The sequence below is a fragment of the Orcinus orca genome, chromosome 4 (assembly GCF_937001465.1).
Source record: "Orcinus orca chromosome 4, mOrcOrc1.1, whole genome shotgun sequence".
NCBI lineage: Eukaryota > Metazoa > Chordata > Mammalia > Artiodactyla > Delphinidae > Orcinus > Orcinus orca.
Window position 1 is genome coordinate 19,169,274 of NC_064562.1, and position 27,519 is coordinate 19,196,792.

At 38.3% G+C, this 27,519-nt stretch overlaps 1 protein-coding gene and 1 long non-coding RNA gene across 3 annotated transcripts; both read right to left on the reverse strand.

The window, feature by feature from the left end:
- Positions 1-1,675: 1,675 nt before the first annotated feature.
- ADH4 (alcohol dehydrogenase 4 (class II), pi polypeptide) lies at positions 1,676-15,328 on the reverse strand (the record flags this gene model as incomplete). Its single annotated transcript, XM_033401804.2, is given in 9 exon segments — positions 1,676-2,039; positions 2,532-2,621; positions 2,624-2,666; positions 6,125-6,385; positions 10,546-10,777; positions 12,485-12,572; positions 14,102-14,179; positions 14,182-14,242; positions 15,221-15,328. Coding segments are annotated over 9 exon segments (1,104 nt in total), but the record flags the coding sequence as incomplete, so codon positions are not given.
- A 7-nt stretch (positions 15,329-15,335) lies between these two features.
- Positions 15,336-27,170, reverse strand: LOC125964248 (uncharacterized). Of its 2 annotated transcripts, none has more exons than XR_007477050.1 (3): positions 26,771-27,170; positions 25,040-25,152; positions 15,336-16,590 (listed from the first exon to the last, which is right to left on the reverse strand). It is a non-coding gene; the product is annotated as an uncharacterized LOC125964248 (long non-coding RNA). The 2 variants fall into 2 exon arrangements; XR_007477049.1 differs by lacking the exon at positions 15,336-16,590 and adding an exon at positions 22,843-24,042 and having other exon boundaries at positions 26,771-27,165.
- Between the last annotated feature and the right edge of the window lie 349 nt (positions 27,171-27,519).

The following is a 27,519-nucleotide window of genomic DNA, read 5'->3' on the forward strand; positions in this document are numbered from 1 at the left end:
GATATCTAGTCTCATAGCATTGTGGTCTGAAAAGATACTTGATACGATTTCAATTTTCTTAAATTTACCAAAGCTTGATGTGTGGCCCAAGATATGATCTATCCTGGAGACTGTTCCCTGAGCCCTTGAGGAGAAAGTGTATTCTGTTTTTTTTTTTTGGATGGAATGTCCTATAAATATTAATTAAGTCCATCTTGTTTAATGTATCATTTAAAGCTTGTGTTTCCTTATTTATTTTCATTTTCATGATTTGTCCATTGGTGAAAGTGGGGTGTTAAAGTCCCCTACTATGATTGTGTTACTGTCAATTTCCCCTTTAATGGCTGTTAGAATTTGCCTTATATATTGAGGTGCTCATATGTTGGGTACATAAATATTTAGGATTGTTATATCTTCTTCTTGGATTGATCCCTTGATCATTATGTAGTGTCCTTCTTTGTTTCTTGTAATAGTCATTATTTTAAAGTCTATTTTGTCTGATATGAGAATTGCTACTCCATCTTTCTTTTGATTCCCATTTGCATGGAATATCTTTTTCCATCCCCTCACTTTCAGTCTGTATGTGTCCCTAGGTCTGAAGTGGGTTTCTTGTAGACAGCATATTTATGGGTCTTGTTTTTGTATCCATTCAGCCATTTTATGTGTTTTGGTGGGAGCATTTAATCCATTTACACTTAAGGTAATTATCAATATGTATGTTCCTATTACCATTTTCTTAAGTGTTCTTTTCTTTTTATTGAACGTCTTTTTTTTTTTTTTTTTTTTTTTTTTTTTGCTGTACACGGGCCTCTCACTGTTGTGGCCTCTCCCGTTGCGGAGCACAGGCTCTGGACGCGCAGGCTCAGCGGCCATGGCTCACGGGCCCAGCCGGTCCACGGCATGTGGGATCTTCCCGGACCGGGGCACGAACCTGTGTCCCCTGCATCGGCAGGCGGACTCTCAACCACTGCGCCGCCAGGGAAGCCCTGAACGTCTTTTTTTTACATTGCAGTTAACACTTTTGCAAATTAGGGAGTTCATATGAGTAGAGATATTTTCTCAGATTTCTTACCCAGGAAGTATCCTTGGTTCTCACACCATGGACCTATTTTCTTCTTTTGCAACATTTGTTCTCTGCTTCAAAGTCCTGTCATTTAACTATGTACTTTCCCCCTTTCACTTCTTTTTGTTGCCTTTTTGCATCTCTTCTGTGTAACACTGTTCCTGGTGTTTTGGCCTTTGCTTCTATTGATCAACACTGTGGTTGATTATTTTAACCAAAATCATTGATCCTAGTCTTACCCACTCCCCAATTACCAGGGATCCCCTGATTGGGACATTTTTATAAATCATTTCTCAGGGTCTATGCCAAGAGAGCACAATGTAGCTAAAATTGTAGACTTGAATCACTTGTAAGACAACCATGACAAAGCAAGAGAATGAGGCAGTTGGGGAACCCTTTAAGTATCTGTTACCTGCCACTCACTACTCACATCTCCATGGTTTTCACCTGAGTCTGATAATGAAGGGCCTGGAGTGGGCATTCTGTGTCAGTCGCAGACCACAGTGATTCCAGACTCAGGGCCATATTGTACTATATTGAACCTGACATTATACTCTAGAAACCTCTCTTGCTATGGAGCAGCCCCAACTGAGTTAACAATTTGTGAAGGGGAAAATATGTGTCAGTTTATATCACCACTCTATGTTGGAACAGTGTATGTCCATGTACATTATGGAAATAGAGTAGGAAGTTTTCTTTTTTGCAAATGGCCACTATTTAATCTTTTAAGGACATTGAGTACTTCTGATGATGTGGAAAGTGTCAGAAAAGACACACTGGTTAGTTTTCAACATCAAATGAAAATAGAATCATCATAAAGGTTTTTCAAACTGCTCACTCATCTCTTTGGTAATTTACCTTTTTCTTTGGTACATTACGTCAAATGCCTCATTAACTTTGTCAAAAGCAAGGGTATGGGACGCCAGTGCATCCAGATCGAATTTCTTATTCTTGTAGTCAGCAACCAGCTTTGGGACAGAATCGATACCTTTCCAATCTGTAATTGGCCAAAATACCAAATAAAGACATGGTGCTTGACATGAAAAGGTAGTTTAACCAGTGTTTGTCGAATGAATGAAATTATCAGGTCAGATTTGGGTTGCTTCAAATAGCTTATCCCCCTTGCCATCTCTAATTTTTTGTACTTCTATCTATTAAATTTTTTTTCTTCAAAAGAAAAATTCAAGATTATTTTCTATTTCTAGATAAGGAAGTATCTCAATTTGATCGCTGTCTACCTTTTGTTCCCCTATGTTGGTCCATTTTAATGCAAACTGAATTTCAATTTGCAAATTATAGTTATCCTTCTATAAAGAAACTCTGTTTACTTTCAAGTAACTAATAGAATAAATAGCTTTCAGGTAGTCTTCATATATGTTCTAGGCACTCAATATTTAAAAAATAAATTATTTTCCTTTCCTTTCAATAATCCTAATTATGATAATTTGAGTACTACTATGAAGAAAATTAAAAGAAAAAAAAAACTGACCACCAAAGCTTGTTCCATTTAGAGTACGGCCCATTATTAGCTCCATTGCAGAAACACTCAATCCGTTGTCACCAACGTTTACTCCAATGATGTACATACTCCCCAACCAACTGTTATGCTGTCAAGGGCTGCTCTCTGGAAGGTCAAACAAAAAGATTAGCTGAGTAAGTAGAAGAGTAGAACATGAATTCCAATGTGGGTTTGTACAATAGTTTAGGGAAATTTTACACAACTCTGCATAAAAGATAATGGCTAATGAGGTTGTTATTGTAGATTGAGACTTGAGGTACCAGTGTTCTGTTTCAGATAGAATATCCAATAAAATTTTGAATGTCATCAAAAAAGATATTGAAAAGAAACCAAACATATTTTACTCTGTTTAATACCACACTTATGCTGAACCCAGAATGCATCTCATTGTATATCAAGAAAAATATACATACATGAAGGTAAAGAAAGATCTATAGAAGATATTATAAACTCTAGTCAACAAGTTTTTGACCAGGTACAATGGTATATATGAAGATATTTGCAATTCCAGGGACAAAGGATCAAAATTAAGTCACGAACAGAGGGTGAATAAGTATTCACTAGAGTCTAAAAATGAGGCATATACTGTAAACTTAGCAGATCTCAATGTAGGATAATTTAAAAGAAATGCTATTTAAAACAGAAGGCAAAACGGTTAAACAGAAAATAACAGTGGCTGCTGCTCATCAAACATTTCATCTGCTTCCCTATATTTTTTAGCTCTCTTGCAGTTAAGTAGAGTCATATGACTAGTTCTGGGCTATGGGCAGGAGTGACGTGTGCCATTTCCTAGCCAAAATAGAAAAGCCAGTGTACATCCCGCCAGCTGTCCCTTCTACTCTAGCAACCAAGAGGACCTCATGTTGAGATTGTAAAGCCACAAATTTGAACTTCCTTGATTGCTGAATCACTACATGGAAGACAGGGGCCCAGGGGATTTGCATTGATCTTTGCATGAGAGAAAGAGAAAATATTATCTTAACCTACTGCAGGTTTGGAGTTAATATAAAAATGCCAAGATTGAAAATGTAAATAAGTTTAAGAAAGATATAAACTTGTGGATGGCCATTCCACATAGAAGCCCTATGTTATAGTTGAACATTTAAAATCTTTTGAGACTAATATTATACAAGAAAAATATAAACTTATCCCATATTGTTTGCCATAGCCAGTGGTTAACTTTGTTCTCACCTGTTGAGGCAACTTTTACTTCTACAGAAGTCCCAATAGGAATACCATTCCTGTTCATCACTGATCATTATATGAAAGAAGCAATCTGAAGTACAGTAAACTCTTTCCCTCTTCTCTCTGTCTGTCTTACTAGGGATGGGCAATGCAATGACCTAGAACTTTTAGAATGTGTTTTGAAATCTTTATTTGAATATGTATTTATAGTTTTGAGAATTTCTAACATTTCTAAATAGCAACTCTTCTAGTTTCTATACTTCTTATATGGCAGAAATATTTTTGTTTAATGTATATTGTACAGAGAGATCCACAGAGAGAGGTAAAGAGCACAGGCACTGCTTGCAACCTTAAGGTAGCTGCCTACATTACTCCTGGTTTGTTTGTTTTTTTTTAATTTAATGTTTTTCCTATTGCCCTTCTCTACATTTCTGAGCTTTGCTCCAAGCAGGGAATTAACCTCCATAATTATAACTTAGTTAAATGGGTATTATATGCAAATACAGGGTTTTATTTGGCAGCCTCTGATAACTTTTGATGAGAATTTTTAATTCTCAAAATCTTATAAAATTGTCCATTACTGTAAATTTCTAATTGTTCTGTTGGGTTCTTTAGACTGCTTTAGAGCATTAGTGGTCATTGAAATTAAGTTCATTCCCATTACTGGAATCTCCTCCACAACGTAGAAATTAAGCTTTCCCTAGTTATGGAAGCTTTTGGTGGAAGGGTAGTTAGCCCATCTTTTTGTGATTACACCCATCTCTTTTTATCTGGGTTCTCTAGTGTAATTCTATTCCATAATTTAAAATACGTTTCTTGGTGTAATAAATAAGTTAATAATAGAACCTGCCAAGTTTTGCATCAGTGGTTCTCAGCTTGAGAACCAATGCATGAGAATATCCTGGGTATGGGTCAATTCACTGATACTGGAAAACAACAACTCCCCAGGTACTTCTGAAGTATAGCCAGTTTTGAGAATCTCTATACTAGAAAAATAAGTGGGCTGAATTTCAGTGTTTGTGAAACATATGAGCTGTGGGAAGTGGAGGGAGGGATGTGGCACATTGAAGGCCACAGGTGCCAAGGACAATTGAAAAAGCAAGGCCTGAAGCTTTGGATGCAGGGAAGCAGTGCAGTACAAGGGGTCCTCACTGCACGAATGTCAGTAATAGCCACCATTTATCGAGTGCTTATTACCTGACGGATCCTCTTTTAAGCAGTTGCACTATTATAATGAAGCCATTCTAAGAGGAAAGACCCAGGAAGGGCAGCCTTCCCAGTCTCCATTCTCTTCTGTCATATCATGTTGTGTCAGGTAAGAACCGAGGGGCAAATTGCCAAAGCCTGCTCCTGGGAGGTTGAAGTACAGAATTTCATTCTGTGTACCCTCTCTAGAGGAGAGTTTTAGGAGCCAGGCTGAGTGAAGGGGTAAATAAAAGGGAATAGTGTCATAACTACTTCACAGCTCTCACTAATGAACTAAGAAGCCTCCATTGGCAGAAAAGTTAGCTGATGAATTCTTTGGTCATCTTGTTAAAAAAAACAAAACAAAACTCTACCTAGTGGCTTTGAGCAAAGATGCATTAGGTGAATATTTGCTGGAGACTAAGGCTGCGTGCTCTGGAGGCTAACTTCTCCCTATGTTGCCTGTGCAGTTGGCTCTTTACCCCATTTTCTGGAGCAGAACAGACAGGACTGGCTATGTGGGCCTGCAACCAGTGCAGTTGCCCAGGGCCCTGCACTCAGAAGGGCCCTCCTTTCCTGTCCTGAGAGGGAAGAAATCTGAATGATACAAAATTGTAGTGTTTAGGAAAAAAAGATTGAGTTTTCAATTTTGCAGCTTGTTGACTTTTTTAATTGAAAATTTCACATATGTAATTTGGACCTAATTCTGCAGCCTGATTATTGAGATCTGATGGACAGAACTGGCTTGTTTGTAGGTTGCTAACATCTCCTTGCTCTACTTTAAGATGAGAGTGGATACCTCTGGCTGTTAGGGGTGACTCCATTCACCCTGTCTATTCCCTCCTCTAAATCTGCCTTTTCTGTTTTTTTTCCTCACTTCTCATAGGCACAATTCTTTGAAAGTTTTTATTTCTAAGTTTTCTCTTAATTTTTTGCTGACTTTCATGTGAAAGAATAAACAAATATTAATAACACATTAATATTAAATAGTAATTATTAATATTTATTAATAAGTAAAAATTAATTATATGTATGTAACATATAATGATATCTAATATAGTATTAATAACTATTCTTAAACATAACTTATACATGTATATAAATATTAAAATTTAATAAGTATATTAAGATGCACATATTATAAATGTTAATAAGCAATATTTATTATATCCTACTATAAAAAATATACACACCATGATTTTAGCTCCACCTACACAGTCAAAGGCAAAATCCACACCTCCATTGGTCATTTCAACAATGACCTCCTGAATGGGTTTATCTAGGTCTCTAGGATTGAGGCAGTTGGTGGCTCCAAGGGCTCTGGCCTTTGTAAACTTCTCACTTTTGATGTCAATAACTATGATTCTGGAAGCTTCTGCTGCTTTATAACCGATTACAGCTGAAAGACCGACACCTCCTAGGCCAAAGGTGGCACATGTAGAACCAGGTGTGACCTGCAGGCAAGAAAATTATACATTAACTTCTCAAGCAGCTGGTCCCACTTTTGTTTTGTTTTTTTTCTTGACCACTCCGTGCTGCATGCGGGATCTTAGTTCCCTGATCAGGGATAGAATGCGTGCCCCCTGCATGGGAAGCACAGAGTCTTAACCACTGGACCACCAGGAGTCCCTGGTCCCACTTTGTAAAATAGGGACCGAGTGAGGTGGGGGCAGGACCATATAAATAAAGACTGCCTGTCATAAAACTAAATGATATAGCTAAATGGGGGCAATTTGCCAACATGAAAATGGATGAATCACTGGCTAAATCTGCAGAAACACTTGAAGGCCATTAGATATTCAGCTCATAACGAACAAACCCAAGTGAAAATCATTCTCTTGTCTTCCTTTTCCCTTTGGTGTTATGAGAACAAAAACTGAAGCCCACACATTTTAATGGGTTTATTGGTTTCTTTTTAAAATAGATCAAAGTGAGAGAGTAGCACTGACATATATACACTACCGAATAATGTAAAACAGATAGCTAGTGGGAAGCAGCCGCATGGCACAGGGAGATCAGCTCCATGCTTTGTGACCATCTAGAGAGGTGGGATAGGGAAGGTGGGAGGGAGATGCAAGAGGGAGGGGATATGGGGATATATGTATACGTATAGCTGATTCACTTTGTTATAAAGCAGAAACTAACACACCATTGTAAAGCAATTATACTCCAATAAAGATGTTAAAAAAAAAAAAGATCACAAGCCCCAGTGTTCATTGCAGCACTATTTACAATACCCAAGACATGGAAGCAACCTAAATGTCCATTGACAAATGAATGGATAAAGAAGATGTGGTACATATATACAATGGAATAATTATTCAGCAATAAAAAAGAATGAAATAATGCCATTTGCAGCAACATGGATAGACCTAAAGATGATCATACTAAGTGAAGTAAGTCAAAGACAAATATCATATGATATCACTTATATGTGGAATCTAAAAAAAAAATGATAAAAATGAACTTATTTACAAAATAGAAATAGACTCACAGACTTCAAAAACAAACTTATGGTTACCAAGGGAGGGGGGGAGGGATAAATTAGGAGTTTGGGATTAACATACATACACTACTAGATATAAAATAAATATATTTCCTTCAATTAAAATATAACCAATACCTCTAGGCCCAACTTAAATCACACTCTCCCCATGAAATGTTTCTTGATTCTTCAATTAGAAATTAGTGCCCACCCCTTTGCTTTTTTTATATCATATAATTTATAATTATTCTTGATTGATTTTGTTTGCATACACGTGCTTCTTTAAAAGACTGCAAAATCTTTGAAGGCATATAATCTCTCACATTGCTATCAAGGAGTGTTCTTATCTTTTGTCTTTGATAAATGTTTGTTACATTGAATTAAAAAGAAACATAATATATAAGATGATAAGGAAAGCTGCTGTAGCTGGAATATGTTATTTTGTAGAGTGGTATAGTGGCAAAAAAATTACTATACAGAGAGATGCTCAATTAATATTTTCTAATGGTGATGAGAAACTGTTAGAATTAAAGCATAAACAAAAGGGAAAGAGAAAATGTGTCCAAGGGAAGTACTGATATATTCTAAACTGGAAACAAAACTATTAAGGAACAGAGAGAATGCATGTATTTTACTTTAACTTATGTGTGATATTAGGCATGCATATGCTGACTTTTGCTACTCAGGGAAAATAGAATATCTATTTTGCAAATATTCAGAATAATGTTCTATATATACTATGTTCTATTGACTATGATACTGTGGCATATTTAATATATTTCCAAATATATTTCTGTGGAGACTGTATTATAAAGTTTGCCGTAAGTCTCATTGAAAGTAACATGCATTTTTCTCATTGAAGCAATGTTGTACACAGTAGTTGTACATAGCTCACAACAGTGTATAAATTGAATACACTGCACCAGTTATGTTATACAACTGGACATCTGTGTGTAAAAGTGCATTTAATTGCACTTCTGAGTGGAGGTTATTATAAAGTACCCCCCACTTAAAAATAGGGCTATAAATAGTTGATGATTATCTATCTGCAGACAACACTGTTACAGGACATTTTTATGCTTCCAAAGATCTCTATGAAATGTGATTAATTTGGCAGTAAAGGATACAAATAGGTTAAAAAGAACCCGGAGTTCTGGTGATACTGGGGGAGTGGTCCTCAATAATTAATCAGAATTTTTGCATCACTTTTCTTCCCAGAAGTAAATTAAACATTATTAAAGCTCTTGCCTTTTGACTAGAATTACTGACACTTCACTTCTCTTAACTTGTTCCTATCAGATTTATTTCTCTTCTTTGAGCGTGAGGTGGTTTAGCTATTCCTCAGTAGCAGGAAGAGCAGATTCTGGGAGTTTAGGTAAGTTCTGACTAGATTTAAAAGAAAACTGTGGCTGAATCTCTAGTGTTAATATCCCTGAAGAAAGACTAGAACAGTAGAAGGTGACAGTCAGCATGGAGTCCAGAAAAGGGCGGGGTGGGGTGTGGTGGCAAAGAGCAGTAATTTTTCCCTGTGTCTCCAGTGTTATCTCGAGGAAACTACGCCTTGACTGGAGGGTCACATCAGCTCTGAACTCCACCCAACTAGCAACACCCTTCCTCCAGGAGCCTTCCGATTGTAGTTTGACCTCCCATATAGTTTTACATTTTTGTTAATGAATAAATGAATGAATGAACTTTTAGAGGGAGATAATACACTAAGAGCCAAGAGTAGCATTCCTATGGCTGATGTAATTCTCAACGAAAAGTCATATCTCGATATTCTGGCTACTAGATCAGCCTCTTATTTTGGTTAGTTTGACTTTGTTTCCTTGGCACTGAACAACTCTAAGTAATCTGATAAAAAAGAATATTTGGATTGCAAGGCTGAGGACCAAGCCTCACCAAGGTGTTTTAGGTGTTTCACATGAACCTGGCTTTATTCATTCATTTGCTGACAAATTATCAAGCTCATATTATGTGCCAGGCACAGGGCTAGGCTCTGGCGCTATCACAATGAACAAGAGAGAATTCTTGCCCTTACAGAGCAAATCATCTAATAGGAAGGAGAAATAAATGGGAAATTTCTTCATAGTGTGATAAGAAGGAAGACAGGGTTAAATACAGAAACTTTAGGGGAAAGTGGGAGGGAGGGATACCTCATGCATGCCTGGGAGGGTGGAGTAGGCTTCCAACAGGAAGCGATAAATAAATGGAGTCAGCCAGAAGAAGTGGGGGAGCTTTCCAGGCAGTGTTGGTGGGAGCCAGGTGTGAAAAGTCCAGAGGCGCAGTCCAGAGCCCAGAGACTGAGGGTCAGGCCCAGGGGAGCAGTGAGCCACAAAAGGAAGAAGGAGAAAGAATGACTATAGCGTATTGAAGGAAAAGGGGAATAATTAAAGGGGAATAAAAACTTTAGATTTTTTGTTTAGGAAGATCACTCTGGTTGCACTTTGCAGTTTAGAGTCAAGGGGAAAAGATTGATGTCAAGGAGGTTCAAATAAGGAGGTTGTTTGAAGCGTCCAAGTGATACTGACATCTCTCTAATCTCTCAGTTGAAGAGCTTTGTAAAAGCTAAATTCTAACATGGAATTCCAGGGACGCATCTTACCATCATCAGGGCTGCCATCTGAGACCTTCCCCTGAAGCCACAAAGGCACAGGGTGAGAAGCAGAGATGAATTACTACAGTTTGAGAGAGAGGAATCTGCTGTGTCAGGGAGAAAGTAGGGTAGCTCTATGGAGATGGGTGGAGGTTTCTGTTGTCTCTTGACTGGGTCTGCTGTCCCAGGACGAGCATTCGCATTTAGGGGACATATTTATCAGGCTATATTTAAATCAGGGACAGTCTATAATCTAACATACGAGTAAAGGAAAAGAAATGAACATGAACTGGGTGCCAGCTATATGCTAGCCTCTGGGCCAGATGTCTTACATATGTAATATGATTTAATTATCCCCACAACTATTTGTAGTAGATATTATGGTAGAGAGATAGGAATAGAGAGGTTAAATAACTTGCCTAAAATCACAGAGGTAATAAATGGCAGAGCCAGGTTTTGAAGATAAATCTGGTTGCTTTATCATGCTGCCTCCTAGTAATGTCTATTTTACACAACCTGGTGATTAAGTATTTTACCTTGGCAATGTTGACTACAGCACCATAGCCAGTTGAAAATGCACATCCAAGCAGACAAACTCTCTCTAAACTGGCATCATCATCAACTTTGGCAAGGTTAACATCTGACACTACAGTGTACTGACTGAAGGTACTGGTTCCCATGAAATGGTAAATTGGTCTTCCTCTGCAGGTAAACCTGCTAGTTTTGTCTTCCATTAATTTTTGATCACCCATAGGAGTTTTGAAATGCCTAGGGGAAAAAGATACAAAAAAAGAGAAAGTAGATGGACCACTGATTACTTTCCTGAAGAAAAAAATTAGGCGTTATGTATTCGTTATGATAATTTTATTAGATGGAAAAATTGAAAAAAAATGGCTTGAGAATTTTCACCTAAATATATAGTCAGAAGTGGTCTAAAGGTAATAATGATAATAATAATACACTTTTGACTGTATACTTCTTATGTGCCAGAAACTCTTTTAAGGGCTTTACATGTATTTCTTTAAAAAATTGTATTATGGAAAACTCAAGCACATATAAAAGTAGAAAGAATAGCAAAATGAATCCTCATGTAACCATCTCCAAGCTTTGGCAATTATCAATTCATGACTGATCTAGTTTCATCTATTACCTACCTGCTTCCCCAACACCAGCACCTATCCTCCCCACTTTGGACTATTTTGAAGTAAATCCTAGACATCGCTATTTCATCTGTAAATATTTCAGTATGTGTCTCTAAAAGATAAAGATTCTTTTAGTTCCACACATTGCATTTGGTTGATATGTCTCTTAAGTCTCTTTTAATTTATAGGTTCTCACCCCACCCCTTGTTTTTTCCCTGCCATTTATTTGTTGAAGAAACAGTCATTTGGCCTACAGAATTTTCTTCACTCTAGATTTTTCTGATTACACTCTTGTAACCTGGTTTAACATGTTTCTCCATCACTGTATTTCCTCTAAACTAGTATTTTTGATCTAAATGCTTGATCTGATTCAGGTTTTATGTTTTTGTAGGAATATTGCTAAAATAGTGTTGTGTATTTTCATCTGGAGGCATATAATACCTTATCTCTATTTTTGTGACGTTAGAGAGAATTGATGGTCATTGTCAAAATCTATTATTAAAGGTTTGCAAAAGGGTGTGTTCATTCTTTGAATATCTACAAAACCCTGTGAAGTAGGCATTGTTATTGTCCCCATTTTATAGATGAGGAAATTGAGGCACAGTAATCTATGTAAGAGTAGTAAAATTTTAGCTTCTAAAATAACTAGTTTCAATTAGAATTAAGCATAAACAGATCTTTCTATAGTCTCAGTAGAGAATAAGGCAATTAAAAATTTTGACTCTGGAGCCAGACGGCCTAGGTTCAAAATCTAGCTCCAGGACTTACATCTATGTGGTCTTGGAATAAATTACTGTGACTCATTGCATTCCTCTCTCATCCTCTGTAGAAGTAGCTATTATTCTGAATGTGGCATTTATCATTCCCTTTACTACATACACATGAACCATAAACAATATATGGTATTGTTATTGTATATGACTAAATTTATCTGTGAGAAACTTGCTTCTTTCCCTTAACATTATCTGTGTGAGATTATTCTATGTTGATACATTTAGAGCAAGTTTAGCCATTCTCATTGTTATACAGTATATTTAGAGCAAGTTTAGCCATTCTCATTGTTATATAGTAATTCCATTGTGTTACTACATAGCAATTTGTTAATCTATTTCTTATTGAAGGACATTTACCCTATTTTCAATTGCTTGTTATTACAGTGTTGCAATGATCATTATGGTGCATGTCTGTTTGGGTGATTTTACAAGTTTCTTGTACACATCTAGAATTGGTGGGTACAAAGTATCCACCTCTTCAACTCCATTTAGGTATGCCAATGTACTGCCCAAAATATTTGTAACAATTTATACTCTTACTAATAGTTTATAGAGCTTACTTGATTTTTCCACAAAAATTTGCGTGTGAACTCAGACAGAACTTGCATTTTCCACATTGAGGTGTGTAGAGTGGAATTACTTTGTCACCTAGAAAAGAAGGCCATGTGTTAGATGTTGCCTAAGATGTTACTTATAGTTTCTACCAGGTGAATTGGTGGAAAACACCATTCTTTATGGTATACATTTTATGTTCAGTAGGAAGTATAGGTGGCTACAGTATTTTATTAACCTGCAGGATTGCTGATTCTCCCAAGTATTGTATATATTGTCTTTTTTCTTTTTCGTTTTCTCTCTGCTGGGCAGTCAAGCAACACATCTGTATTATACCATCAGGTGCAGAGTCCTTTGTGAGACTCTGCTGTCATTGCAACACTCTGCATTATGACTATTATTTATTACATAATGACTTTATTTATTACATTTCTAAACATCCTGCATGGAACAGAACATCCTTATGTAATAGGGGAGGTGGGCAATAGGCTAGATATGGAGAGTAAACTATATATCATCTTCATGTTTCATTTAGTTCACTCTCAAATTCTACATTTTCTACTTTTTATTCAATTTCAGTAATGATTTCTATCCTCTGATGACCAAGGTCCAATAATGATGATTAACATTTGTTCAGCATTTAGTATGTGTCAGTCACCATTCTAACGGCTTGCATGTATTATCTCATTTAATTCTCAGGACAACCCTTTGAGATGGGTACTGTTATTGTCCCTGTTAGAAAATGGAAATCTGAGCTGAGTCACAGAAAAGTGACTTAACTGGTTAAGGTCACACAGCCAGTAAGTGGTAGAGCTGGGACTACATTGGCCAGACTTGTTTGTGGATGCCAAATTTTGGAGAGCCATTTGTTTCTATAATCTTGTTTTGAATGGAAAGATACTAATATACTTCTCAGTTCGGAGCATCCTCATTAAAGGAAGAAAGAATGATACGGTTCATCCTCTCTGATAAGTGACAATTGCATAGCTCATATTGCAGTATTTGATGGATCTGTTACAAAATGTAAAGTAAATAATTCGACTGTTGGCATGCTTCATACACGTTTATCTTACAAACTTCCAAGAAGACATTTAAGCTAACATTGACATATGCATAATATTTCTCGCTTAAGCTACCTATAAGTCATCATTCTTTAAATTCTTTATAATATTAAAATAGTTTTCTGTTTTATTTAGAGGAGGTTGTTTTAAATTGTCATCTGTTCCCCCTTGGAAGCTCAGTGTAAGCTCACCTTGTAGCTTTGCATCATAGGACAGTTTCGCAGTGCTATATGTAAATAAAGTGACTGTATTTCGCAGATTTTATTAGACAGTTCTTTTTTTTTTTTCATTTCCCAGACCAGGGATCGAACTTGCACCCCCTGCAGTGGAAGTGTGGAGTCTTAACCACTGGACTGCCAGGGAAGTCCCTAGGCAGCTCTGATTGGAAATATTGTGTCTCATTGCTAGACTCTGATAGACTGTGTGCTTCAGTTTTGCTTTGGAAAAGATGGTCCCCTTATGTAAACAGAGATCAATTATAGCATGCAAAGCCAGGACTGTATCAGGAATTATCCCTGAAATATCCTGACATTTCCATTTAATTGGAATCAGAAATTTAAATACCTGGTTTGAAGTTGGTCACTCTTGGCCCAACACTTTCCACGATTCCTGCAGCCTCATGGCCAAGGATCACTGGGAAAAAAGCCCCTCAAATTGAAGATGGATGACATGGGCATCAGTATGGCACAAGGTGGTGGCGATTATCTACAAAGCAACCGCAGGCTTGAGTCCTGTTTCTGTAATTATATCATTGGGGTTGTTAGGAGGATAATTTTAGGCCCAATGACACCTTGAAACTTAACAACACTCATTGAGCTCAATAAAAGAATTGCATTTTGAAAAAAAAAAGAACAATTAAAAATATGTTGCGATATAGTCTTTCCTCTTAATGCATCTTTATTTTCTTCCTTTCACTGTCACTGAAAAAATCACACAAAGAGAGAATTGGCAGTCACTGTCTCTAGGAGAGGAGAAATCAAAGGTAACAGAAAAGTTAAACTCTGTTAGAGGGAGTGGAGGGGGAACACAGGTTTCTAGGGCTTGTTCAAATTTTGTTGAAGCGACATGAAATACAATAGAGGTAATAAAACTTTTATAGTTAAAAGAGAGATATCAAATAAGGGATTGTCTTAATTAATTACGAAGTGTCCCAGTATTATTTTTCAGCATTCTGTTCATGAGGATAACTCATTCATTCTCATGCATAAACTCTTACTGTGGTTGGTGATCCTGAGGAAAAGTATAAGCCAGGTCAGCTGCGGAGAAAATGGAGAAATTGACTCAACTTGTCACCTGTGATCCCTCTCTGCTCAGTGCCATGTCTTCTCCCTGCTGTCTCACTTCTGTCCCCTCCTCTGGGCACCCAGGACCCTTAGCATCAGATCTTTCCTTGTTTTGAACCAAACTCTCAATCTTTCTTTTAATAACACTTTTCAATAAATGGCAACTGGAAAACAAAAAGAAAACCTACCTAATTCTAATCTAAAATGAATTCCTTTGTCTGATTCTTACAATTTACCCCTCCTGGGGATAATACCTGTTTTTAATGTGAACCTAAATATGTAATTCCCCCACAGTGAAAACTCCTGGGACTCCCAGTTATACTACATAGGCTTGACCTGACCGAAGCCAAGTCTGCATTTGGTGTCTTGCCTGTCCCGCCCTGGGAAGGTTCACACACACCTGAATTCGAACTTCATGAGCCTTGAGGGGAGCTCCCTCAACCTCTTCAACGCTGAGGGGTTTGTTTGCTTTCCAGGCGATAGCTGCTTTGCATTTAATAACCTGAGAAAGAGGGAGAGGGGGAAAGGATAGGAGGGAGGAAGAGAGAAGGAGAGAGAAAGAAAGAATATCATGGAAAAAAAATGAACGAACATGTTGATACTATTATTTTATGAAAGAGAGTTTTGGAGTTTGTGGCTGGATGTTATATATAATTATATTATTCTAAAGACAAGGGGCCTTAATTGAAAATAAGAAGTCAAATTCTACATTGTAGTCATTGCACTTTTAATTTTCAAAAAGAACAGGTGTATTAAAGTTCACCCTATTATAAACCTTGATTTTTTTCTCTCCAGAATAAAGAGGATAAATTTATAGGATTTGGGCATGGTAGATGACCAATATGTGTTTGTTGATCGAACCATTTGTTATCAGCTCTGCATTACCTGAATCCTTATTGCTAGAGCAGATGTGTTTTACATCTTCGCTGCTCAAAATGTGGACCTCCCTGCCACCAGCAGTTATTGACATCACCTGAGAATTTGCTAGAGCTATAAGCCCTAGTAGTTTGTATCCCTTAATTTCCCTCACTTATTTCTCTCATCTTCCCAACTCCCCACCCCCACACCCTGGGCAATCACCTGTTCTCTGTATCTATGATTTTGTTTCTGTTTTGTTATGTTTGTTCATCTGTTTTTGCTTTTTAGAGTCCACATATAAGTGAAATCATACAATATTTGTCTTTCTCTGTATGACTTACTTCACTTAGCTTAATACCCTCTAGGTCTACCGATGTTGTCACAAATGGCAAGATTTCATTCTTTTTTATGACTGAGTAATATTTCATTGTGAGTGTGTATGTACATGTGTGTGTATATATATATATTTTTAATTAATTTATTTATTTTTGGCTGCATTGGGTCTTCGTTGCTGTGTGCAGGCTTTCTCTAGTTGCGGCAAGCGGGAGCTACTCTTTGTTGCAGTGCGGGGGCTTCTCATTGCGGTGGCTTCTCTTGTTGTGGAGCACGGCCTCTAGGTACGTGGGCTTCAGTAGTTGTGGCTCATGGGCTCTAGTGCACAGGCTCAGTAGTTGTGGCTCACGGGCTTAGTTGCTCCGAGGCATGTGGGATCTTCCCGGACCAGGGCTCGAACCCATGTCCCCTGCATTGGCAGGTGGATTCTCAACCACTGCACCACCAGGAAAGTACCTATATGAGTATATATATACCACATCTTCTTTATCCATACATCTGTTGATGAGGACTTAGCTTTTGATCAACTTTAAACTGCTGCTTTCTGAGAGTAATTCCCAAGGACGCTTCTTTTAGCAACTGTATAAAGACACACACACACAAAACAAGAATTGAACAAAGAAACAGTATATTTGCTTACTTTGCCCTTGGTGCCCATTTTCTTTGGGAAGCTTGCCTTGGAAGTTTCTTTCTGATTTAAGAAGTTCTTCTTCTTCTATCCAGGGTGCTCTGTGTCCTGTGTAGAATTGTCTTTGAATAAATACCATTTCTGCTCTTCTGTTCTCCAATTATTTTCTCTCCTTTTTTGTTGCTGTAATCTGCAACTTTGCCCATCTCTCTCCACATCATCATTTGTGGTGTCATATTTCAGGTGCAAACCCTCATTGCTTCCAACTATTTGGGGATTTCTGTTTACTTGTTTTTTTCTTTTTTTATTGCAAAATATAAGATAACAGAGTAAAGGTCATTAAACCTATCAGATAAGTTAACAAATAATTATAAAGTGAAGGACATTTCCACTGACCCAGAATCCCTCCTATATCCATCCTTCTCTTTCACAATCCTAATAATAATTTCCTTGCATTTCTTTTATGATTTATGCTTCTCTATACAATATAGTTTAGTTTTACTGATTAAAAGCTTTATACAAATGGAGTCATAGTGTATGTGTTCTTTCATGTCTTTTTTTCCTCTCAACTCTATTTTTGTGAGATGCATCCACATTGCCTGTGGCTGTACTTTATTTTCATTACCGTAGAGTATTCCATTGTATGAATTGACCACATTTTTTTTCATCCATTTTCTGTTTTGTGATGAATCAGAATTGCATAACAAGTCTTTTCATGTATATCCTGTTGTACTTGTGCTTTTCCTTAGGGAAAATTCAGGGCTTATATGCAGCTAACATACCCTATTAAGGTGATGCCAATTGTTAAAATATTGAAATACTTCTGATCCTGTTGGTAAAAAGCCATAGTATTCTATTATCTCCTCCAGACTTTAACTAATATTTTATTATTGAATATTTAAGTTGTTCTGTTACACTTTTCTTTTTTTTTTTTGCGGTACGCGGACCTCTCACTGTTGTGGCCTCTCCCGTTGCGGAGCACAGGCTCCGGACGCGCAGTTATTTCAGTTATTGTATTCAGTTATGACTGGTTCCTTTTATATTTTCTAGTTCCTTGTTAAAATGCTCATTATGTTCATTGATTCTTTTCCTGAATTCAGTTAGCATTCTTATTACAAATGCTTTGAACTCTTTATCTGGTAAATTATTTGTGTTTCATTAATTGCTTTTTCAGGGGTTTTCTCTTGTTCTTTCATTTGAAATAAATTCCTCTGTCTTTTCATTTTGCTTAACTTTCTTGTCTCTATGATATTGTGTGAAACAGTTACCTATTCTGGTCTTGAAGGGGTGTGCTTGTGTGGAAACATCCCTATACAGTCTGTGTGTGCCCAGTGGCTTTGCAGGGAGAGCTGTATCTGACATGAGCATGAGTCATATCTTCCCCCAGGGTGTGCTGACAGCTATCACCTTGGTAGGAGGTGGGGCTGGAGATAGAGGGGCTAGTGCCAGAGCCAGGTGTGAGCTGGGGCTTCTCTACTTCTCAGTGGCCAACAGGACTTTTTTGGGAGTGGGGGTCAGGTCCTTAGTTGCTGGAGCAAAAGCTGTAAGGGTCGGATCTGAGCTGGTTCCAATCCCTCTAATTGTGTGCTTTGCCCCCTCCCAGCGCCTGCACCCTCGCCCCAGAGGGGAGCAGTGCTTGAGCAAGAGAGGCTGGTGTGGACGTTCAGCATGGTTCAGGGAATGGGCTGTGGCAGTCCTGGACCCAGTCAGAGTTCTAGATCTGCTGCTTCCATGGGCGCCAGCAATGGCCACCCTCACCCTGTTATGATGCCATGTTGGGTCCGAGTCGGCTCCATCCTGCACAACTCTGCACTCCCCCGGTTCCATCAGCCCTTGCGCTAGGGTGGAGCTGTGCCATGGAACAAGAGGGCCTGGAGCGGACACTTGGCTCGGGTTGGGGCTCAGGCTGGGGCGCGTGCTGGGGCAGTTGTAGGGAACTTGTCAGAGTCCCAGACAATCTCATTTTGCTTCCTCTGCCTTGTTTCAGGAGTGAGCAAGTGTGTGCACACATTCTTCATGAGCATAGTCTAGGTTTCTTACAGCTCCACTGTCAGTCCCACTGGTTTTCAAACCAGCCAAGGGGACTTACCCCCCCCCCCAAGCTGGGGTGCCCGATATGTGGCTCGCACGGCTCAGTCCCCAGGGAGGATCTCTGAACCCATGTAATCCTCCCCCTCTTCTGTGTCCCCTCCTAGATGTGCAGGTCCTGACCTGACCACTTCTCTTCCCTTCCTACCTGATTCTGTGTGGGTCTTTCGTACAGCCTTGGCTGTACAAGAGTCTGTTCGCCAGTCTCCAGTTTTCAATGAGAATTGCTCCACGTGTAGATGCATTTTTGATGTGTTTTTCTGGGACAGTGAGCTCCGTGTCCTCCTACTCTGCCATCTTGATCCCTCTCCTGAAAAAGTGTTATTTTAGAATCTGGCTACAGTTTGTGACAACTGGCCAAGGGAAAACGAAAGTTTCAGATTGGTATGGGGAAAATGCCTTAATGGTGTGGGTGGTAACGTAGGGCAAGGGTTCTGGTTAGAGCTTAGGTGGAAGACGTATAGACAAATAAGAATTATATTAGTGTAAGTAATAAAATAGGAGGAATTTTGGGTCTTTCGCTTGTGGGTGGGTACAACAGAAATACCAGTTCTTGGAGAAAGAGTGTAGAGAAGGGCAAGAATCGGCTTGTATGAGATATGAGTGAGAAAAGAGACAGCTCATGTAAAATTCCATGAGTGGGGGTGGCCAGAGGACATGAGGGCAGCAGAGCCTAACATTAAACTTAATGTTGTCAGTTCATGTCACACTGTACTATAATCTATCTTTCCTAAATCATCAGCAAAGTCTGCTACCCACTGGGGCTTTGTGTTGGTAGTGCTTTGGGAACTACAGGAAGAGGGAAAGTGCAGCATATAGTGAAGTAGCCCAGATAACAGTAGCTCCAGGAAGACAACTGACCAGTGGGATGATTCAAAAACGATTCAGCAGGAGCAGGAATTCAGACCACATGAATGTTAGCTCCTGGGGATGCTCAGAAAACATGGAGGGAGTATGTACTTCAGTAATTGTCATGGGGACCCCAGCCATTTTTTTGGAGGGGGGATAGTGAATGAAAGGTGGGGACACACATGCACGACAAATATCTGGATTACACAGGTAGAATCCGAGGTTTCTTTTTCTACCAAAGAAGTCTTTTGTTTTTATTTTAAGTTAAATCTTGTCATGATTTTAAGCAATATAAACGAGGCAGTGCTCCATGGGTTCTGCTGTTTGCTAGAGTTCTCTCTCTGTTTTGTTAATACAGTTTCATTTATTATCAAAATATTTTCAGAGGGGTTAAGAAAATGTGAAGAAATGGAAAATATTTCTAAAGAGACAAAGGGAAAGCTCTTTATGAAAGTTTCTTTAGAGAGGCCCTTTAACTCCCGTCCTCACTTCCTGCAATCCCAGGTCTGCATCTGTCTCCTTTTGTGTCCTCCTCAAATATTTACAATATACAAGTACCTTTGAAAAACCCCACTCCAGAGGTCTTACTCCTGGTTCTATTCTTCTTTTAAAAAATCATCAGGGAGAAAGGATTGTCTCCATGCTGTCTTCTGTGTTTTATACCAGCCCATTCTCTTTGGCCATGGAAACCAATGGTAGGCAGTTTTCTCTAGTAATGTTTTTCTCTAGTAATGTTCAAAGTATAAGGAGAACATTAGAATAACTTGCCTGTGATGGACTTAGTGACTGTCCCATTGTCTACTGCTGTAAACCAGAGCAATTTTCAGTTAAAAGCATTTGTAGGATTTAGACTCTTCTGTTTCACTTATTTTCATTTTTTAAAAAGTAACACATACATACGGTAAAAATTTAAACTGCACAAGTGAAAACCGACATCGTAGTCTCCAGTCTTCCTTACCCCACCCTAGAGACAATTACTCTTGTCAATATCTTTCAGAGATATCTTTCAGAGATATAACCCCTTTAAAAATACAAAGCCTGCATATTTTTTACCCTGTCGTAGGCCTTGCTTTTTTACTTAACAATAGATTCTGGAGATTTCTCATTTTAGTACATGTAGCATTCTATCATTTTGTTTAATAGTTACATAGTATTCTGTTGTATAAATATATCATAATTTATTTAACCAGTCCCCTGGACACCGATAGACATTTAGGTTGTTTCCTGTTTTTATGATTTTTTTCTCCCTGACATGAAAAACAACAATGCAATGAATATTTTGGGCACACATGGGCTGTGTTAGCCAGAATTTCTAAAGTGGCTCCCCAAAGTTGTCCTATCCTAGTCCTCAGACACTGAATATGTCAACTTATCATGCCTGTGAATACATTACATGGAAAGAAGAGGGGCTTTGCAGATGTAATTAAGGTTACTAATCAATTAACATTAAAATAGGAGATTATCTTGGATTATTTAGGTGGACCAAAAGTTCATGAAAGGAGCCCTTGAAAGGAGACGAGAGGAAAGCAGATGAGAAAGATATAGTGATTCAAAGGACAGGAAGGATTTGATGTGTCACTGCTGCTTTGAAGCTGGAAGGGGGTGAAGGAGCCCCATGAGAAGGAATGTGAGCAGCTTCAAGGAGCTAAGGGCAGCAGCCCCAGCTGACAGCCCATCAGCTGAGGTTGAGAACTCCAGTCCTACAACCTCAAGGGTCATAAGCCCTATATATTATCATACTTTTAAGTCTTTGCTAATCTCTTAGGTAAACGGTGTTTTTCCACTATATTTTTTAAAAATTTTATTTTATTGAAGTATAGTTGATTTACAATGTTGTGTTAATTTCTACTGTACAGCAAAGTGATTCATTTACACACACACACACACACACACACACACATATATATATATATATATATTCTTTCTCATATTCTTTTCCACTATGGTTTATCACAGGATATTGAAATATAGTTTGGTGTGCTATATAATAGGACCTTGTTGTTTATCCATTCTATATATAATAGTTTGCATGTGCTAATCCCAAACTCCCAATCCATCCCTCCCCCACTTATTTATTTAACATTTGAGGGTTTGAGGTTGGGCATCTGCTCACATGCTTAAAAGCATTTGTGTGTGTGTGTATATATCTGTATCTATCTCTCTATATATTTCCCTCCAAACTAGATATGTATTTTCTTTGCCAATTTTTGTAAATTGCTTTTAAATTGCTTTTAAAGAATTCTTTATATAGTGAGGAAATTTGCCTATTGTCATATTGTTTTGTTGATTTTTGGGGGGATATTTTTTATATATGGAATTTTAAAAAACTTTTCAAATTTATCTATATGTTATTTTATATCTTACGGATTTTTGTATTGGTTAAAATTTCCTTTCCTTCTCTGAATTTTAAAAAACTTTTCAAATTTATCTATATGTTATTTTACATCTTATGGATTTTTGTATTGGTTAAAATTTCCTTTCCTTCTCCTTTCCTTCCTTTCCTTCCATCCCTACAGTGTTCTCTTATGGTACTTTATAGCACATGTGTGATTTCACTTTTCACATTTAATTCTTGGATTCATATAGCATTTTTTTTTTGTATAAAGAATGCAATAGCAACTCAACTTACCTTTTTTCCCCAGATAACTATCCAGTTGTTTCAACATCATATATTGAATAATCAATGTTTCCCTCTCAAATTTGAAAGGTAAACCTAATCCTATAGTACATTCCTGTATATATTTGGTCCAGTTCTGGACTCCTTCCCTATTTGGTTCCACTGATGTGTTCAACTATTGATCATATGCTTCATTTAAATAATTGTTCAACAGTTTCCCTTGGTTGACCTTTTTTTGGGAAATTTTTGTCTCGTTTGCACTTTCAGGTTCAGTTTCAGTTTCAGTGCATTCTATTTTTTGTTCACAGGGAGATCTGCTCTGTGCTTTGTGACCACCTGGAGGGGTGGGATGGGGAGGGTGGGAGGGAGGGAGACGCAAGAGGGAAGTGATATGGGAACATATGTATAACTGATTCACTTTGTTATAAAGCAGAAACTAACACACCATTGTAAAGCAATTATACTCCAATAAAGATGTAAAAAAAACAAAACAAAACAAAAGACTACTGAAGAGGGCAGGATGGGTTCAGAAGAGACGGTTGTAAAACCACAGTGTGACTGATCAAAGGTCTCACTTTGTGCTTCATTGGAGCTTGTGGGTGGGAGTGTGGAGGAGAAGGACCAATTATAGAAATGAAGGAATTGGAACACCGGAAGGAAAAGGATAACGTCTCCTATTATAATTGAGACCTTAATTTATTTCACATTAGGGCTTTATAGTTGTGTTATTGGTACAAGTCATAGTCCCATTTTTTGTTGTAAATCAGCCAGATAAAGTGGAGACTCTCAAAGCAGTGGATAAGAAAGAGCTCAAAGCTGGAATCCTGGCTCTGTCCCCACCCCTCCTTCTTAGCTGTGTGACCTGGGGGTAAATTATCCTTCCAAGTCTCAGTTTCTTCATCTCTAAAATGGGCACGCATTCGGCACACATGTGCACACACACGCACACATACAGAACTAAGTCAAGAATTGAAATCTATTGAATTTGCCCATGTAAAAGGGGGATTATTGGAAGAATACCATAAAATTGCTTGTAACGTTATTGTAGGAAGTACAGTCAGACCTAACGAATCTAGAAATCCATCAAGCAGCCTTTGTCTTCATCTCTCTACTTTGATTCATTGTGTGCATAGCTGCATTTTCCTATTACTCTTTGCAGACAGGCTTTCTCTTATTCGTCATGATCGCATGGTTAAAATGGCCACCAGCCCTGAGCCCCTCCAGCCTTTCCGGTTTCCACCATCCCCTGCCTTGCTCAGTCTCTCTGTATCTTGTTCAAATGCACGGATGAGAGATTCAGATTTGTAGCTTATCAGATAATGGGTGGAGATGTCTTTGAGTTAGTGTCCAAATCTCATTGTATGAGTTGTGAATCTGTGGGTAGACCGTGGATGGGGTTAGCCAAATGGACTTCTGTGCACTCAGCAGGGGGTATAGACCAGAGAAGACTCTCTGAAAAGAGGGCATGGATTGCACAGGCAAGGTAACTGTGCAAGAAAATGACTCTCTGTAATCCATTAATAAGCAGTACTTATTCATCATTGTTAAAATTAAATAATGGCAATTTAAAAAACCTGAACGAGAAGTCAGGCGAACTACCTTCTGGGCTGGTAGCCTCTTATTAGAATTACCTGGGGGAGATTTAAAAACTCTCATGACCAGACTGCACTCCACACCAATTAAATCACAAATTCAAAATGTCTGAGGATGGGACTCAGTTATCAGCATTTTTCAAAGCTCCCGGGTGATTTCAAATATATAAGCAAGGTTGAGAAAAACTGTTGAAGTCTGTGTTCCTACTTAGCCGTTTGAACAGTCGCTGCACCTTATTGGATTTCAATCTTCTCATCTGTAAAATAACAGGTATCCCTAAGTCCCTTCCAGCTCTAACCTGAATTCCAAGGATTCAGACTTGATTTATCTATAATCAAACAAATTTCATACAACATACAGTCAGCCTTCCTTATCTGTGGGTTCTGCATGCACGGATACAACCAGCAAGGGATTGAAATTATTTTTAAAAATTCCAGAAAGTCCCCAAAAGCAAAACTTGAATTTGCTGCATGCTGGCAACTATGTACATGTCATTTACATTGTATTTACAACAATTTACATAGCATTTATCTTGTATTAGCTATTTTAAGTAACCTAGAGATGATTTAAAGTATACGGGAGAGGGCTTCCCTGGTGGCGCAGTGGTTGAGAGTCCGCCTGCCGATGCAGGGGACGTGGGTTCGTGACCCGGTCCGGGAAGATCCCACATGCCGTGGAGCGGCTGGGCCTGTGAGCCATGGCCGCTGAGCCTGCGCGTCCGGAGCCTGTGCTCCGCAACGAGAGAGGCCACAGCAGTGAGAGGCCCGCGTACCGCAAAAAAAAAAAAAAAAAAGTATACGGGAGAATGTGTGTAGGTTATATGCAAATACCACAGCATTTTATATAAGGGACTTGAGCATCCTAGGATTTTGATATGGAGTGGGCGTGGTCTTAGTACCAATCCCCTGCAGATATAGAGGGACGACTGTATTTCAAGATAACTTAAATATCATGCGGAATATCATAAAGAAAGTTGAAAGTACAGATTAAAATATGGTTTGTGGGTAGAAACTTCTTTTAATTAGTAAATAGTAATAGTTATAAATAGGTATCCTTTGGGTATGTAGCCTATGCCATACCTCCCTAAACTTTTCTCTGGCTAGATTTAAAGATGGATGGAAATTTTTAATAAAAAAGGAATAGGAGAGTGTATAGTTTTCTTTTTGAATTGAACATTGTGAAAATGATGTATAACTTACAGTGAACAGCTCTGAATTTTGCTGTGGAAATGTTGTGGATTTTTTTTTTTTTACCTTTAGGCGAACTTTATGTGAACTTCCTTTGCTTTTGGTGGAGCCACTTCTACCTTCTCAATGGAAAATGGGCCACCAGGCTTCCAGAGTATGGCTGCTCTGCACCTGATAACCTGGGAAAAAGAATATGGGGGCAGAAAAGGAAACTCTTAGGCTTGGGAGTTGGAGTAATCCTGTATTCATGATTATTTGAAGGTTGAATCCAATTCTTCTGCACTCAAGCCAAAAAAAACAAAAAAGAAACCATCGCTTAAATATACGCTGAATGTAGCCTCTTGAACCTCAATTCAACTTTTCTTGTACTATCAGTCTCTGTATTCAAATTAGTCTTGCAATTCTAACTATATTTACATAATGCTACACAACCAAGAGGATAGATGTCATACTTTTGATCTTACCATGAATGAAGTTGTCCAGTGTCAGGGTAGAAATGACTTTGCAGTGTAGGAGGTTTTTTGTGATCTTAGGTATGGGAGAGAATCAATTTTGGGGTGGAGGCAGGGTTGGAGACCATCTAGTGGCAATTCATCAAATGGTGGTGGTCCCTGGCAGACTGAGATTGACGAGGTTGTTGGTGGTAAGGTAGTTCTTAGGGGTTCTGATTTCAGCCCACCACTGTTCTCATTATAAATTCTCTTCTTATGTGGTCTCACCTATTTTTATAGATTCAGCTACTACCTTTATGTAGATGACGTTCACAGTCTGTATCTATGGATAGACTTGTCCCTAAGCTTTAGATTCTATTCATCAGCTACTGGAATGTCCTACAGGTACCTCAAATTCCACATGGTAAAACATATACACACCATTATTTCTTTCTTCTGCCACCACCCTCCCCCTGCCCAGTGGTGGACCTAACACGCAATCTGTTCTTTACTCTTTACTTTATTCTCTGTTTCAGTGAGTGGCCATGTAACCTACTCACTCATCCAAGAAAGAAACCTGGGAAATAGCCTTAATTTTTCTCTTTCCCTCAGTCTCCACAATCTAAAAGTTTCTGTTATCTGTCCCTTCTTCTCCATTCCTGCTGCTACTGTGTGGTCCAGTCCTCATTACCTTTCACCTGGCTTGGGTTCATCACCTTCAAGTCCATCTTCTATAGAATTGCTATCTCAACTATAATTCTGATCATGCTCTTTCCCTACCTAAAAATGATATTGCCACCAATTGTTTATCAGAATCTGTCGACATGGTCTACGAGGCTCTCCATGATCTTCTTCCTGTTATTCTCTCCAACCTTATTTCTGGTCACTTCCAGGCACAAAAAATATTCTGGAGATTCTCCTCATGTTGTTTCATCTGCCTGTACAATTGTCTCCTCCTTTACCTGGTGAATTCTTACATCTGTAAGTTTCCTCTTAGATGTCACCTTCTCTGTGAAGCCAGGCTAAGTTAGGAGCACTTTCTCTCTCTTTTTTTATTATTCTTGCACACTCTTATGATTACTATGTCTCTCTGTGAGATCCTTGAAGGAGGGGGTATATCTTTGACTCTGGAAAGTTTGATGTAGGAGGGTTTGATATATTGCCTATTAAAGGACTGAAAAAACTGAGGAAAGGCAAAGCACATTAAGGGAATAAAAGAAAAGGGGAAGGAGAAGGAGAGGTATTAAGATTAAGACTCTCTCCCACTTTAGGAGTATAGAAACTACTTGGGCAATGAGGTGTTGGTAAATAGACAAGCGCACAGATTGACACAATTATGATATGACATAAAGAAGACCATACTTACTTTCTCTGTAGTACTCATGCTGATTTTCTCCGTGTTCTTCTGGCCACAGATGAATATATTGAGAAAGGGAGATTCTGGTTACAACTTTCAAAGTCCAAGAGAGTAAACATCACTGTTTGATCAAGAGGCTGGGTCCTGAGCTTTGTGTATAATCAGGAAATTAACACACCCGATGCTTGGAAGCTCAGATTTTCCTGTTCCTTAAGGGAGGTTCCTAAGTATGATATGAAATAGACTTAGCTCAGTGAAAATGCACAAAAGGTGAATTTGTGTAAACTTTTTTTTCTTCTCTCAATCATGAAGTTCTTTTGGTCTTTTAAATGTCCAAGTTTAAAATTTCTCATAGCGTGTATAGAATTGTGTCTATGTTGTTTTTCAAATGCAGATATGATCTCTGTAACTCTAAACTTGAGTAATCCATTTGATTTTCCAAGCATGTGTCACATTTTCGAGGAATTAGCATGTTACTAGACAGTTTTATCTAGTAGTTTAGCATAAGCTCCTCACCTCTTGGTATTCTGAGCTGGTCACTCAGAGAAATTGAAACCAGTTTCTGTAAGAAGTCTAACAATCAGGATTTGGATTTGACCAAATCTCTGTATGTGGATTAAGAGAGTCTTGACCAGGACCCTGATGAACATGGGGACAAGGAAATACATTCCCAATGAAAGGCAACACCAGTGGGAAAGTTTTAGCTAGAGGGGAAGAGAAGAAGATTAAATGCTCTTTCTGTGTCATGATATGAGCAT